The sequence below is a fragment of the Eschrichtius robustus genome, chromosome 14 (genome assembly GCF_028021215.1).
Source record: "Eschrichtius robustus isolate mEscRob2 chromosome 14, mEscRob2.pri, whole genome shotgun sequence".
NCBI classification, from domain to species: domain Eukaryota; kingdom Metazoa; phylum Chordata; class Mammalia; order Artiodactyla; family Eschrichtiidae; genus Eschrichtius; species Eschrichtius robustus.
In genome coordinates, this window is record NC_090837.1 from 39,033,196 (window position 1) to 39,047,229 (window position 14,034).

Sequence of the window (14,034 nt, forward strand, 5' to 3'; positions counted from 1 at the left end):
CCTTTATTAAATGTTCTCATAAAATGACAGCTCTCAGGGAATATCCATGAAAATGAAAACCTAAAAATTATCTCTCATGTAGGGGTGACATGTCTCTTCCTCTCTCCATATTCCTGTGTGAGCACATAAAATAGAACAGAGTCCATAAAATGTTGAGGGTGGAAGAGGCTTGGTCATTTTGTTTACCTAATCCCCAAGGGAGTCTGTATTTTGTTGACATTCCCCAGGGGCATCCTGTAAAAGGCAGGTATGGAGGTCCTCCACTCTGGCTTCCTCCTCTGTGTGTGTTCCACAGACTAAGAGCGTTCTGTGTATCCAGTTACTCCCATAAACTTGTTCTAAAGTGTGCCTTGGGGGAAGAATCATTTTATCTTCCAACCCAAGTTATGTTCTTTGATCTAGCTTTACCACTAATAAAGCAGGTAATCTGACCCCACCTGTTTCTCAATTTCATTCAAAACCCAGAGATGAGGTTAATAGGCACTTTTGAAACCCCAAAACCTCACAATAAAGGTGCAAATAGGATCCTAATAAATGAGTTTGGTCACAAATTCCTGATGCATATTTGTGACATACAGGCATACATACATCTACCTGTCTGTCTATCCCTCCTTTATTTAAAGATGGATTGAGGTCAACCATGAGCCAGAAAATAAAAAATCTGAAATGTTGGAGACCTCTGTTTAAATGGGTTCGGTAAGCATACATGGTTAGTCACCAACCCAATATCTATTCTCTGCTCTTACCAAGAGAACCTAGTTTTGGGGGCGTGGGGGTAGAAATGTGTCAAGCTTTAAAAGCTTTATTTTCCCACTTTGTGCTTCTCAGGAACCCTTTGACCTAGTTCTGATTAATGATATGTAAATGGAAATCTCAGAGGGATTCTGGAAAAGCTACTATTTTCAAATAAAAAAGAACAGACTCATCTGACTTGGGTCTTTTATTCTTTATCCCTCCCACCTTCTTCCCTGGAACACAGATGGGCTAACTGGAGCTGTAGCAGCTGTTTTTACAATGAGGAAAAGTCCACTAGAGACCTAGACCCTGACATTCTTTTTTTGTTTTTTAATTTATTTATGTTTGGCTGCGTTGGGTCTTTGTTGCTGCACGCGGGCTTTCTCTAGTTGCAGCGGGCAGGGGATACTCTTCTTTGCGGAGCATGGGCTCTAGGCGCATGGGCTTCAGTAGTTGTGGCACACAGGCTCAGTAGTTGTGGCTCGCGAGCTCTAGAGTGCAGGCTCCGTAGTTGTGGCACACGGGCTTAGTTGCTCCGTGGCACGTGGCATCTTCCCAGACCAGGGATTGAACCCATGTCCCCTGCATTGGCAAGCGGATTCTTAACCACTGCGCCACCAGGGAAGTCCCTACTCTGACATTCTTAAGGTGTTAAACCAATGCCAGCAACTGTCTTCCTCTGAACTTTTGTTCTGCAAGAAAAAAAATATCCCTTTAAAATAAACCATAGTAAGTTGCTTTTTCTATTACCTGTTGCCAAATGTCATTCCTAAGGGATAGAGTTTCTAATGGAAGAGACCACTTAGCCCCTGTGCTACAATACTACTCCTGATTTGTTCAGCTAACTTAGTAAGACTGGATGAATCATCAAGGTAACAATTCTACACATTATTAGAGGTTTAAAATGGGATTTGACAAGTCTTTATACAATATATGTGATAAACAGCATATGAGTTTATAGCAGAGCAAGTTGGTTGTGACAATGCATCCCCCCCATTGCATTAAGGAGTGAGGCACCTGTAAAAACGAGGGGTGTGTTCAGTATCTACTTGATTAATAGTTTGCAGTGAATATGCTGTACTGACTACTTAGTAGGATTTTGAAGTGGTTTGGTAGATGGTGATTGATTATATTCATCTTAGAATAAGTTTGCCCTAGTGGAATTGTATGCCACTTTCATTCTGTTTGACCTTTCAAACATGCAAAATAGAATGGTACATTGAACTCTCATATAGTTACTACCCACCTTCAACAGTTGTCAACTTATGGTCAAACTTGTTTCATCTGTACTGCCACCCATCTCCCCACCCTTACCCCCCACCATGACCCACTGGATTATTTTCAAGCAGATCTGAGATATTTCACCTATAAATGTTTCAGGGCTGTTTTTAAAAATATAACCACAGTATCATTCTCATGCACAACAATACTGTCAAATATCCAGGCAGTGTTCAAATTTCTGAAATTATAGGGAATTCCGTGGTGGTCCAGTGGTTAGGACTCTGCGCTTTCACCGCCAAGGGTACAGGTTTGATCTCTGGTTGGGGAACTAAGGTCCCACAAGCTGTGCGGCATGGCCAAAAAAAAAAACAAAAGTCTTATAAATGATATTTTTGCAGTTGATTTGTTTTCTTACTCCATTTTGGTTTTTTTTCCTTGCAATTTGTAAAGTTTCCAGACTTCTTCCTTTTGCTAATTGCACCCCATTTGGTCTTTTAACATGTTTCTTTGTCCCCTGAATTTCCGGGAAACTGGAAGTTTGATTGAAGTTCACCTGCTTCAAGTTTAATTTTTTGTCTTTAATTTTTCATAGGTGGCATTCAATTCTTTTGCATTGCTGTGTTCTTCACAGCTTCTTAAGCAGTGTAACACAGTGATTGAAAAGGGGAGTCTTAGGGAATTCCCTGGTGGTCCAATGGTTAGGACTTGGCGCTTTCACTGCCATGGCCAGGGTTCGATTCCCGGTCAGGGAACTGAGATCCCACAAGCCATACATCATGGCCAAAAAAAAAAAGTAGTTACTATAAATTCCTTTCTTTAACTGGCCCTCAGAAAGCACGGCTAATAAATATTAATTTTTGGAGTATTAGTACTTAAGCTACAGTAATGGCACCTAATATCTTACATTTTAGCAATTTTTAATTTTCTGGTTAAACATTTTTGTGTATTTGATTTAAATTTGATGCTCATAACAATTCAGTGATAGCATGGCATATTATGCACATTTTTAGATGACAGAACTAAACTTCAGAGGGGTTAAATGTCTTTTCCTAGGTCTCACAGCTCGTAAGTTAAAAGGGGCAGATCTTCTATCTGGCTTCCCATTCCAATTTTGGGATTTGTTTTCAACACTATTATACTATTCAGAAACAAATAATATGCAATTCTAATAGATTGATTCCAGTAATTAATTGATGGCCCGTTTTTCTGCATATTTGGCCATGATGGAGTGTTTTTAGGAACTGTAGAATCGTGTGACCCCACTCCAAAACAACTAGCTCCTGAAAATGGCTGGTGAATGTTACGGCTGTTTAACCCAGCTCTCACCGTTGAGTGAGCTATTTTGGATTCTGAACAGAATTTTAACCTTTTTACTCTTGGGGTAGGCTTTGCAGGACATTTGGTCCTGTCCAAAACATCCGTAAGATACTTGGTCCATGCCAAAAGGTGCTGATGTTTGGTCTTGTCCAAAACCATTTGGCATAGATGAAATCTGCTCATGCACTTTTTGAACAGGAGCAGATTTCAAGGACCTTTTGGTTTGGACCAAATATCTTATGGATGTTTCAGACAGGACCAAATATCTGCTAACCAGAGGAGGCTGTAAGTCAGTTACTCTGAGCTTTCTTTGGAGGATTTTGAGGATGGAGGCAGGAACTTTAGAACCATAATAGTTCACCTCCCACTGGTCTCTACCCCATTCCCAAACAGTCAGTGCAACATGGGGGAAATATTTCACAATTAGTGACATATACAATAGGTAAGCACTGTTGTTTTTGTCTGTGTAGAACTGGGATTTAAATAAGCAGTTGGATTCTCTCACAAGAGCCATGCCTTAAATAGAGTTAAGGAAAAATGGAGTGGAAAGTCTGTAGAAGGAAAAAAAAAAAAACCTAAGTATGAATTAAAATTGTAAATTATTTAACATCACTTCATAATGCTTTCAGCTTAAGATTTGGGGATAGGGAAGGGGCTTTCTAAAAGCTAGGCTTTTCAGCTCCTTTTGCCAGATGGCTTGTAGGTGGCTTAAAATAGATAACTGCAAAATATTCTAGCATTTCAGTCAAGACCTAACTCCCTTTTGTTCAGTGGTTTGCCTTTGATTCAAGCAAATGCATAGGTTCGAAATATTCTGTTTAATTTGGGCTAAAGACATGATTTGTAACATAATAAACCTAAAAAATATATTTATGCATTTATGAATTAAAGAATGCTTTTGCTCTGCTATAACTTCCTGGTGATTGGTTTTCTCCAGTAATAGTGCTGATGCAAACCATGACTGCAGATAGCCAATGGAACAGTTAACTACTAGTACAGTAAACATAACTACAATATCAACTCATGCCTACAACTAGTTTTTGTCTTCTTTCTGCTTACATGGCTTAAAATTAAAAGCGGGAAAAAAATAAAAGTGGGAAGAGATACGCATTAATTTTCAATTGGCATTTAAAATTTGCTCTGGTTATGTTTGTTTTGTGTCTGATATCCACCTTTTTAGGGTTTTTGTTTTTAGCAATTGACTAAGAGGAAGGACAGATAGGGAACTAATGAGACAAGACAACGAATGAATTTCTGCCTCTAGAGAGATTTGCTAAGTCCTGTGCTCAGGGTTCTCCAAAAGTATACATCCTCCCCTGTTACTCTGAGGAGCTAGAATTTCATTATACTACCCTCCTTCTTTGTACAAAGAAGCTGTAGGAAGTTGCTCAGAGGTCACTGAGACATGAGGTTGAGACTGAAACATCCCCTCTCCAAAAGTCAAGCTGGATGAACAGTTATTTAATTGCAACAGCTGGGAGAATAAAATGATTTAAACGGCGTTGTCTTTAATTTGCTTTCTCTGTCTTTTCTGTAACTTATTTTATACATTCCTTTAGGAATCCTTTGCTTCCATCTGTACACATCAAAAAGTATTATCATTCCTTTAACATCTCCTTTAAATATTACCTTCTCTGTGAAGCCCTTCTTAATCCTTACTCCCGTGATAATTATATTTTCTCCTGTATCCCCAAAGCACTTTGTATATCTGCTATAATATTTATCAAAATCTACCTTGTAAAATGGAAAAGTACATGTTTCTGACTTCACCATTATTGTGGTTCTCAGTATCCATCACAGCCTAATTTTAGTATATTCTGTACAAATCTGAAACTCAATAAATGTATATTAAATTAGAATGATTGCTTATATTGTATCTTCGTGAGTAGTATGAGACTGGACATATCAATAAAAAAGTTTTAGAGGGTTGGGAGCTTTTAAAGAAATAGGAAGGGAAAGGAGGACCCTTGGATTAGCTTTATTGAAGTAGAGAAGGTTTTGGAAGAGAGAAAAATATGCTCTGTTACTGGTTCTTTCCTCTCTGTCTCTCTCTTTACAGTGAAAAAGGTGCCCCCTCCCCTTCTTTCTTTGGCCAAATCCTGCATCTTTGCTCCGAATCACACTGTCTTTTTACCTCTTTGGGGACTTAAATCCATCAGTTGTCAAAATCAGACTCAATTTTCTCATCTTTTTATGCAGAGTGACTTCTGCCTATCATTTAATTACAAAGATACCATTTAATCTTTCTAGCAGCTTGAATAAGAAAAATGAAAGAAAAAAAAAGAGTATAAAAATAACTATCTTAAGTTACCTATTCTCATACCTTTCTCTACCTCTCAGTTTCTGATATTTCTTAATATTTTCACATTTTTCTCTGATACATTTTGAGGTAATGGCAAAATGCACACATCTACATAGTTTGAATATCTTGAACTGACATTTAGTTTTAATATTTATCTGTTTAAAACCTATTAAAATGTAAAAAAATTGAAAAAAAAAGAAAAAGTAGGAATACCAAATGCTGTGAGGATGTGGAGCAACTGGAACTCTCATAAATTCCTGTGGGAATGCACATGGTATGGCCACTTTGGAAAATAGTTGGCCAGTTTCTTATACAGTTAAACATACACCTACCATATTACCCAGCAATCCCACTCCTAAGTATCTACTCAAAAGAAATGAAAACTTATGTTCACAGAAAAATCTGTATGCGAATGTGTATAGTAGCTTTCGTCATAGTCACCAAGAATTGAAAACAATCCAGTTTGTAAAACAAGTGTTATAAATGGATGAACAAAGTGTGGTACCTCCTTAGGATGGACTACTATTCAGAAATAAAAAGGAGTGAACTACTGAATCACAGTATAGATGAATTTTATTTATTTTTAATTTATTTATTTTTATTTTTGGCTGTGTTGGGTCTTCGTTGCATGCAACGAAGTTCTCTAGTTGCAGCAAGTGGGGACTGCTCTTCGTTGCGGTGCGTGGGCTTCTCTTGTTGTGGAGCATGGGCTCTAGGCACGCAGGCTCAGTAGTTGTGGCTCAAGGGCTCTAGAGCACAGGCTCAGTAGTTGTGGCACATGGGCTTAGTTGCTCTGCAGCATGTGGGATCTTCCCAGATCAGGGCTCGAACCCATGTCCCCCTCATTGGCAGGCGGATTCTTAACCACTGCGCCACCAGGGAAATCCCTAGATGAATTTTAAATGCATTTTGCTAAGAGAAAGAAGCCAGACCTAAAAGACTTATATACTGCATGATTTCACTTACATAACACTCTGGAAAAGGCAAAAAACTATAGGGAGGAAAGCAGGTCGGTGGTTGCCAGGGTCTGTGGGAATGGAGAGAATTGGTTTCTATTAATGCGTATCATAGGGGATTTAGGCAGGTGATAGAAAGTTTGTATAGGGAACTGTGCTAAGTGGATGCACAATTTATGCATTTGTTAAAACCCATAAACCTGTTCACCACAAAGAATACACTCTATATAAATTTTAAAAACCCACCAGGATGTGGCAAGAAGGGTGGAATACAGATACTGACAAATGAATAATCTAAGTGTATTACAAATGAGTCACATAACCACACTGAAAGGAGTTAAGTACTCAAGTTAGTAAATTTGTTTCTCACAGGGGTGTAGGTTAGAAATTCTGAAACGACTTTACTTTTATTTGTATTGTTCAATAAATAAGTAAATATATTGTAGACAACAAGCCAGGTTTCTCACTTGGAGAAATAAATTACAAATAAGGAAAGGGAATTCATTGTCGCTAAATTGGAGTCAGAGGTGTAAGTATGGACTCGTTTATTTATAAATATAGATAAATATAGACATGTGCATGCATTATACTTACATATAATTTTTTCCTACCTCTATTGAAAAGGGCTGTAAGCAGTAGGACCCCAGTAACAATGAGCATATGTATCATCCAGATCTTGGTTTTTAAATGCTATTCTTTAATAAAAGGAATCAGGACTCCTTGGAGAGCTAACTCATTCCAGGGCTGGAGTAGGGAAAATAAAGATGAGACTAGAGCATCTGGTGGTGCCAGCATGCTTAAAAAAAAAAAAAAAGCATATCAAAGGGACATAGAAACCATCCAGAACTCCCAAACTGAAACAACTTGAACAATAAAATAAGGATAGTATTGATATTTAATTGTAGCCCAAAGAAAACACAAATATTCATGAGTCCATACTGATGTCAATAACCAAACAAAGAAATGGGGTGGGTCGGGGAGAGAAGTGACAGCACTTTCTTCAGAAGAATTGCAATTATAAACACAGAAGGATTGTGAGAAATAGAAAAAAACTATCAGAACGCAGTAGTATCTTGCTACAGGCAAAATAAGATCCACCAATGAGTGGGAAGAAGTTTAAACAGAAACAGGATATTTGCATAGTCTCAAAGTAGCCCCCCTCTGCCCCATCCCAGAGTATTACATAATCACAAAGGGAAAATTAGTAACTTTACTGGGTGAATCCTGGCTGGCATCACCTCATCCAGGGGATCAAGGTTAACATCACCATACAGATCAACAGGTAATTTTTTCCCCTACCCTAAAGCCAATGTGTTTTTGATAGAGAAACCTACGTTAGTAATAAAATGTCATTTGATTTTGATTTGGTTTATAATAGTAAACATCTTTTCATAGCCAGGTATTACATTTCCATAGCACTTTATTTAATAGTTCACAAAGCGTTTTCACCTACATGTTATCTCTTTATAATCCTCATAATACCTCTGTAACATTGATATTACCATCTGCATTTTTTTTAACCATCTGCATTTTATAGATGAAGAAACCAAACCCTGGACAGGATAAATGATTTCCTTCAGGTCACATGGTGAATTAGTAGCAGAGCCAAGAATCAATCTCAGATGCTCTGAATTCAAGTCCAAATTTCTTTGCCAAGAAATGATCTTTTTTTTTTAATAAATTTATTTTATTTATTTATTTTTGGCTGCATTGGGTCTTCGTTGCTGCTCGTGGGCTTTCTCTAGTGGTGAACAGGGACTACTCTTCATTGCGGTGCACAGGCTTCTCGTTGCAGTGACTTCTCGTTGCAGAGCATGGGCTTTAGGCGCGCGGGCTTTGCTGTGGCTTGCAGGCTGTAGAGCGCAGGCTCAGTAGTTGTGGCGCACAGGCCCAGCTGCTCTGTGGCATGTGGGACCAAGAAGTTATCTTAAAAATACTAGGAACTATGATTAATGACTATAAAGAGCTCTAGGTAAATATGGAAACTATTAGGCATTTTTACTTTATATATTGATATCTATATATCATATCTATAATACCTATTCATACATTCTAGAATATATATTATGAAAACACATACTAGTTTATTCTACATCATATTTTTCAAAGGGTCCCTTTAACTCTGGTAAGAAAACCTAGAGGTTTCGAAGGCCATACTGGAACACTTCCATATGGCATTAGAAGAAAAAAACCATAATCAGTCCAGGAATTAAGCACTATGCATGCTCCGTTTTGAGCCTGGAAAAATAGAGAAAAAAATCTGAAACTGTCTGCCCATAGGTAGAGTAAAGCAGATAAATGGGATATTTAAAATTTGCAGAAACCAATTAGTAAGTTGACAGTTTAAAAGAGAATAATGCTCTTTTGTTGTTATTCAGACCTGTTAATATGCTGACAGCCTGTCTATTCATATCCAGCTGGTACTGAGTCCTTGGTAATCAACAGCAAACTGGAAGTATAGATGGAGTAGATATGATTATTGTACTGCTTGCAAAATTTGGGTACCAGTATCTAACTCCGGGGGAAGACAACCCTTTATAGAAGGCACAAACATACAGTTGTCCTGTAATAAGTTAATACTGAGTCATGGTCTTAAATGACAGTGAAGTCTTTCTTATTTGATCCAGGTTATTATCTTTATTTAAAAGAGATATTCAGTGAGGTAAATTAGTCTTGTCAGATTCTTGCCATTTACTTTTTTCAAAGTAATTCCCACATTTAGGTGGTTGAAGGCTAGAGCCAGAAAAAGTGTCTCTTAGTTTCAGAATAGGGATAAATAGCACAGTTGAATAATTCACAGCTTGGAAGTGCATATGACAAAAGCGAAAACATTTTTTATCATCACAAGGCCTTGAATATATATCTATCTCTTTGCTTAGAAATAAAATTTAAAAGAAAAACAATAAAATCAATTATATACCGCAATTTTTACTGCATTAGGTATCAATACTGACATCAACATTATATCATAGGACAAGAAACACCAGCTTCTACATGTTGGCCTGTTTGTAGAAAAGGTTAGGACCAAAAGACTGCCTTTTAAGTGAGAACTAGAGTTAAAATGGCGTATTTCCTAAGTATTCTTTATTACCTGACCTTGCAAATTGTCCTCATTGACTCCAAATTAAGTTCTAAGAAGCTGAGTGTTTACCTTGTGGCCAGCACTTGGTTAGGTTCAGAGCAACAGTGAGATTTCTTTTAAAAATTACCATTACTTCATTTGACACTGAAGTCTGTAGGGGAAACAGATGCTGCTTTAACAGATGTTCTGATTTGGAGTGAGACTGCAAAAACCATTCCTCTCCCCACTCCTGATTTGTATGTAAGATGTACCCTTCCATCAGGGCCTAAGGTTCAAGTATTATTAAGCATTTGGTATCATTAATTAATAATAAACCTAATATGAGGCAGACACCGTGCTGGCCCCAGGGGATAAGATGAAGAGCAAAGAAAATATGTTTCTTGTTCTCACTGTGCTCGCAGTCTGCTGGGGGAAAGCGGAGAAGTAAAGAAGCTATTACAACTAAGTGCGACAACTGCCACAGACAATAGTGACTTCTTTCTTTTAAATTCTAGTAACTTCTAGAATTCCAGTGTTTTTCAAACTACGTTGCAACCCATTAGAGGGTCTCAAAGGTGCATATTTAGAGTAATTTTTAAAAAGCAGTAAGAAAATTCGATGCACAAAATGTAGAATAATGCAATGAGTCCCGTATACCCATGGCCCAGATTTAAGAATTAACGAGAATTTTTCATTTTCCCACTTTCATTTAAAAAAGGAAAATGGGGGGGCTTCCCTGGTGGCACAGTGGTTAAGAATCTGCCTGCCAATTCAGGGGACACGGGTTCGAGCCCTGGTCCAGGAAGATCCCACATGGCGCGGAGCAACTAAGCCCGCGTGAGGCAACCACTGAAGCCCGTGCGCCTAGAGCCCGTGCTCGGCAACAAGAGAAGCCACCACAACGAAGAGTAGCCCTTGCTCACCGCAACTAGAGAAAGCCCGCGTGCAGCAACCCAACACAGCCAAAAATAAATAAATAAAATAAATTTATTTTAAAATAAATAAATATAAAAAAGGAAAATGGGATAGTTGAAAATTAAACTAGACCAGACTAGAACAGGATGGGCTACAAAATATGAGAGTATATTGCACTATGAATACTGCACAGAGTAAGAGTAAAGATTGTTCTATAAAACTCAGCAGCAGAGTCCATTAACAATGCCCTGGAAATAAAAATAGAAGCTGGGTAATAAAGTCTAACCTTTTTTTGTTTATTTTCCTTTGCACTTAGTCTAGTTTCACTTGCTGGGTGCAGAGGCCTCGCCCCTAGAGGCCTCTGCACCCAGCCCTTCAGACCAGGGTTCCTCCTGTGAAGTGGCTGCGCTGATTCCTCACCTCAGGAGGCTATGTACAGAGGTGCTGCGTGTGCACCTCAATCCAAGACGGCGGTGGCCGGCCGTGTACAGAGGTGCTGCGCCCGACGCTGCAATCTGGAGCGTGAGCAGCACAGCTGCGCTGGCCCCAGGAGAACTCCACCCACTCCCCGCTGACCAGATACCTACAAAGCAGCCAGGCCGACGGGTATGGGGGAGAGTGGGTGCTCTAGGGTGGTAGCCTGTGTCTCTCGGCTCTTTGATCAAAGACTAAAACTTTTCTTTGCTCCTGAAGCCAACTGAACCAAACTCGGTCTTGGTTTTTATTGTTTTTTTAATTTTTGAATTTTATTTTATTTATTTTTTATACAGCAGGTTCTTATTACCTATTTTATACATATTAGTGTATATATATGTCAATCCCAATCTCCCAATTCACCCCCCCTCCCCCGCCACTTTCCCCCCTTGGTGGCCATACGTTTGTTCTCTACATCTGTGTCTCTTATTTCTGCTGTTGGCTCAAAAGAGGCCATGCAGAAGGTCCCTTGTTAGGGACCGACTGGGTAGGGTCTGTAACAAAACGTATGTGTTTGCACTGGGTTCAAGATATAAAAAAATGTATAGGACACTGTCAAAAAGGAAAGAAGGAAAAGAAAGCCATTGTATCCGTTTGTACCACTATTTCGAAAACAATGCTCTGTGAGGCTTTGAATAAATGTTTAATGATAATAACCTAGAGAAACTGAGGAGACAGTTTTAGAAAAAATTCCAGGATATACTTAAAATTAACTTTTCAAATCAGGGAACCGGCTTGCAAGGTAGTATTTTCATTCTTATACAAACCACTATTATTCAGCTAATCTTGACTAAGGACCTGCTCTGTTCCAGGCAATATGCTAAGTGCTTGGGATGTAGAAATAATTAAAACACAGCCCTTCTTTCTCAGAGCTTATTAGTGTGTGGAGGAACTGCTGGGAAGAATAGTTGACCCTCCACATCAACACATGAAAATGCTCATTTCATTGTAACTAACACACACACACTATCGCATGCATGTAGAGCTATATTTTATTTTTGTTTATACTAATGAGATCCTATATATATGAATAAATTGTTTTTCATTAAATAACCTATCAGAAATATCTTTATAAATCAGTACATAAAGGGCTACCTCATTATTTTTGGTGGCTCTATCTTGTGAATGTGTCATAATTTATCCATTCCCCTACTAAATAAGTTGTCATCCTGAATGTCCAAAGCTGCAACAAACCTATATCTTTACACACCCTTGCTAGATTTTCTATAGGATAGATTCTTCAAAATGGAATTGCTAAATATGGTTGCTCTTGTATTTTAACTGTCAAAATTTTTTGCCTTCCAAAAAATAATTGCTAGTTTACATTCCCACCAACAATTTGAGTAACTATTTCCCCACACTATCACCAACATTGTGTATTACTAATCCTGTATGTTATTAAACTCACAATTTGATGGTCACAAATATCTTTGTTTTCAAATTTTGCATTTCCTAAATTAATAGTGAGATTGTTCACCTTTTTATAAACTTGCTATTATTCTGTGAGTCTCTTGTATATCCTTTGACCATTTTTTTATCAGATATTTCATTACCAGTTTTTAGGGGTTCTTTAGCTATTTGATATATTAGCCTTTTATATATTGAAAATATCAATATTTTTTCTGTCATTTGTATTTTAATTTTGGTTATGGTAATTTTGTAGAACTGAAGTTTTTTTTTAATCTTTACATGAATATATCTGTCACTTTTGTTCTTTACGGCTTCTCATTTTTATATTTTGCTTAAGAAGGACTTCTCCATTCTAAAATTATGAAAATAACTTACCATATTTTCATTAGTACTTTTATGAATTTAACAAGTGTTTATCTCATTAATCTAGCTGAAATTAATTTTTGTGTGTAGAGGGAGGTCAGGGGCTACCTACCGAAATCTGACAATGGCCAATGGGTAGACAGTCTTCCTGACATAATTTGTTTAAAATCTTCACGATAACTCTGAAAGGCAGGATAAGCCCCACCCGAACCATGCCAACTGAAAGTTATTATCACTGTTGAGTCAGAATATATGCTGAATGGGCAAAAAATCACTGGCATTATCAGTGCTGTTGTTCTAGACACAGTTACATGGGAGTCTACAAGTACATAATCAGGAACTCTCCAAAAGATGGCATTTTTAGTAAACAATTTTGTGTGAATATGCTTTTATTACATGGTTCTCTTAATGTGATACCTGGGCAAAAATATACATATTTTATAAATGGTGGAAATAGTAAAAAAAAAAGGAGGGAAAAGATGTCGAGGGACTTCTCTGGTGGTACAGTGGTTAAAAATCTGCCTGCCAATTCAGGGGACATGGGTTTGAGCCCCAGTCTGGGAAGATCCCACATGCCGCGGAGCAACTAAGCCCGTGTGCTACAACTACTGAGCCTGCGCTCTAGAGCCCGCGAGCCACAACTGCTGAAGCCCTGGCGCCTAGAGCCCATGCTCTGCAACAAGAGAAGCCACTGCAATGAGAAGCCTGTGCACCGCAATGAAGAGTAGCCCCCGCTCGCTGTAACTAGAGAAAGCCCGCGCGCAGCAGTGAAGACCCAACAGAGCCATAAATAAGTAAGTAAGAAAATAAATAAATAAATAATAAAAATTTTTTTTTAAAAGATGTTGAATGGTATAGAAGATAACACTATTGCCTGGATAGCCCAACAACCACTACCAATCCCCTCTCCCTTGCTTGCCTCCACTACAATTGGAAAAGTCTACATACTTGATTTCCCAGCCAACCAGGGTGACCATGTGACACAGGTCTGGCCAAAAGATATAAGTGCAAGTCTTCTGAGAGAGCTTTCACTTTCCCAAAAGGGCAGATGTGTCTGGCCCCACTCCTTCTGCCTTTTTCTTCTCTGAATACAAATGTGATGTCTGAGCTGCAGCAGCCATCCTGTGTCTAGGAGATAACTGGCTACCCTGCCTGCTAGGGATGTGGCAACAGAAAGAGCCTGCATCTTTGATGACACTGATAAATGATAAACACCTACATCTGGAGACTGCTTATGTGGGGACTTCTTGTGATGCAAGATAATTAAATATTGTTATTCC

The 14,034-nt window shown here is 38.3% G+C and overlaps 1 protein-coding gene across 1 annotated transcript in view; it reads right to left on the bottom strand.

Annotated features, from left to right (window-relative positions):
• Positions 1-8,162: 8,162 nt before the first annotated feature.
• The window catches only part of ABHD3 (abhydrolase domain containing 3, phospholipase), a 44,224-nt gene continuing 38,352 nt past the window's right edge, over positions 8,163-14,034 (bottom strand). The window contains exon 9 of the mRNA XM_068562963.1: positions 8,163-8,430. Within this exon, the coding sequence (XP_068419064.1) occupies positions 8,297-8,430 (134 nt within the window). The 3' untranslated portion in view covers positions 8,163-8,296. The remainder of the gene's footprint in view (positions 8,431-14,034) is intronic.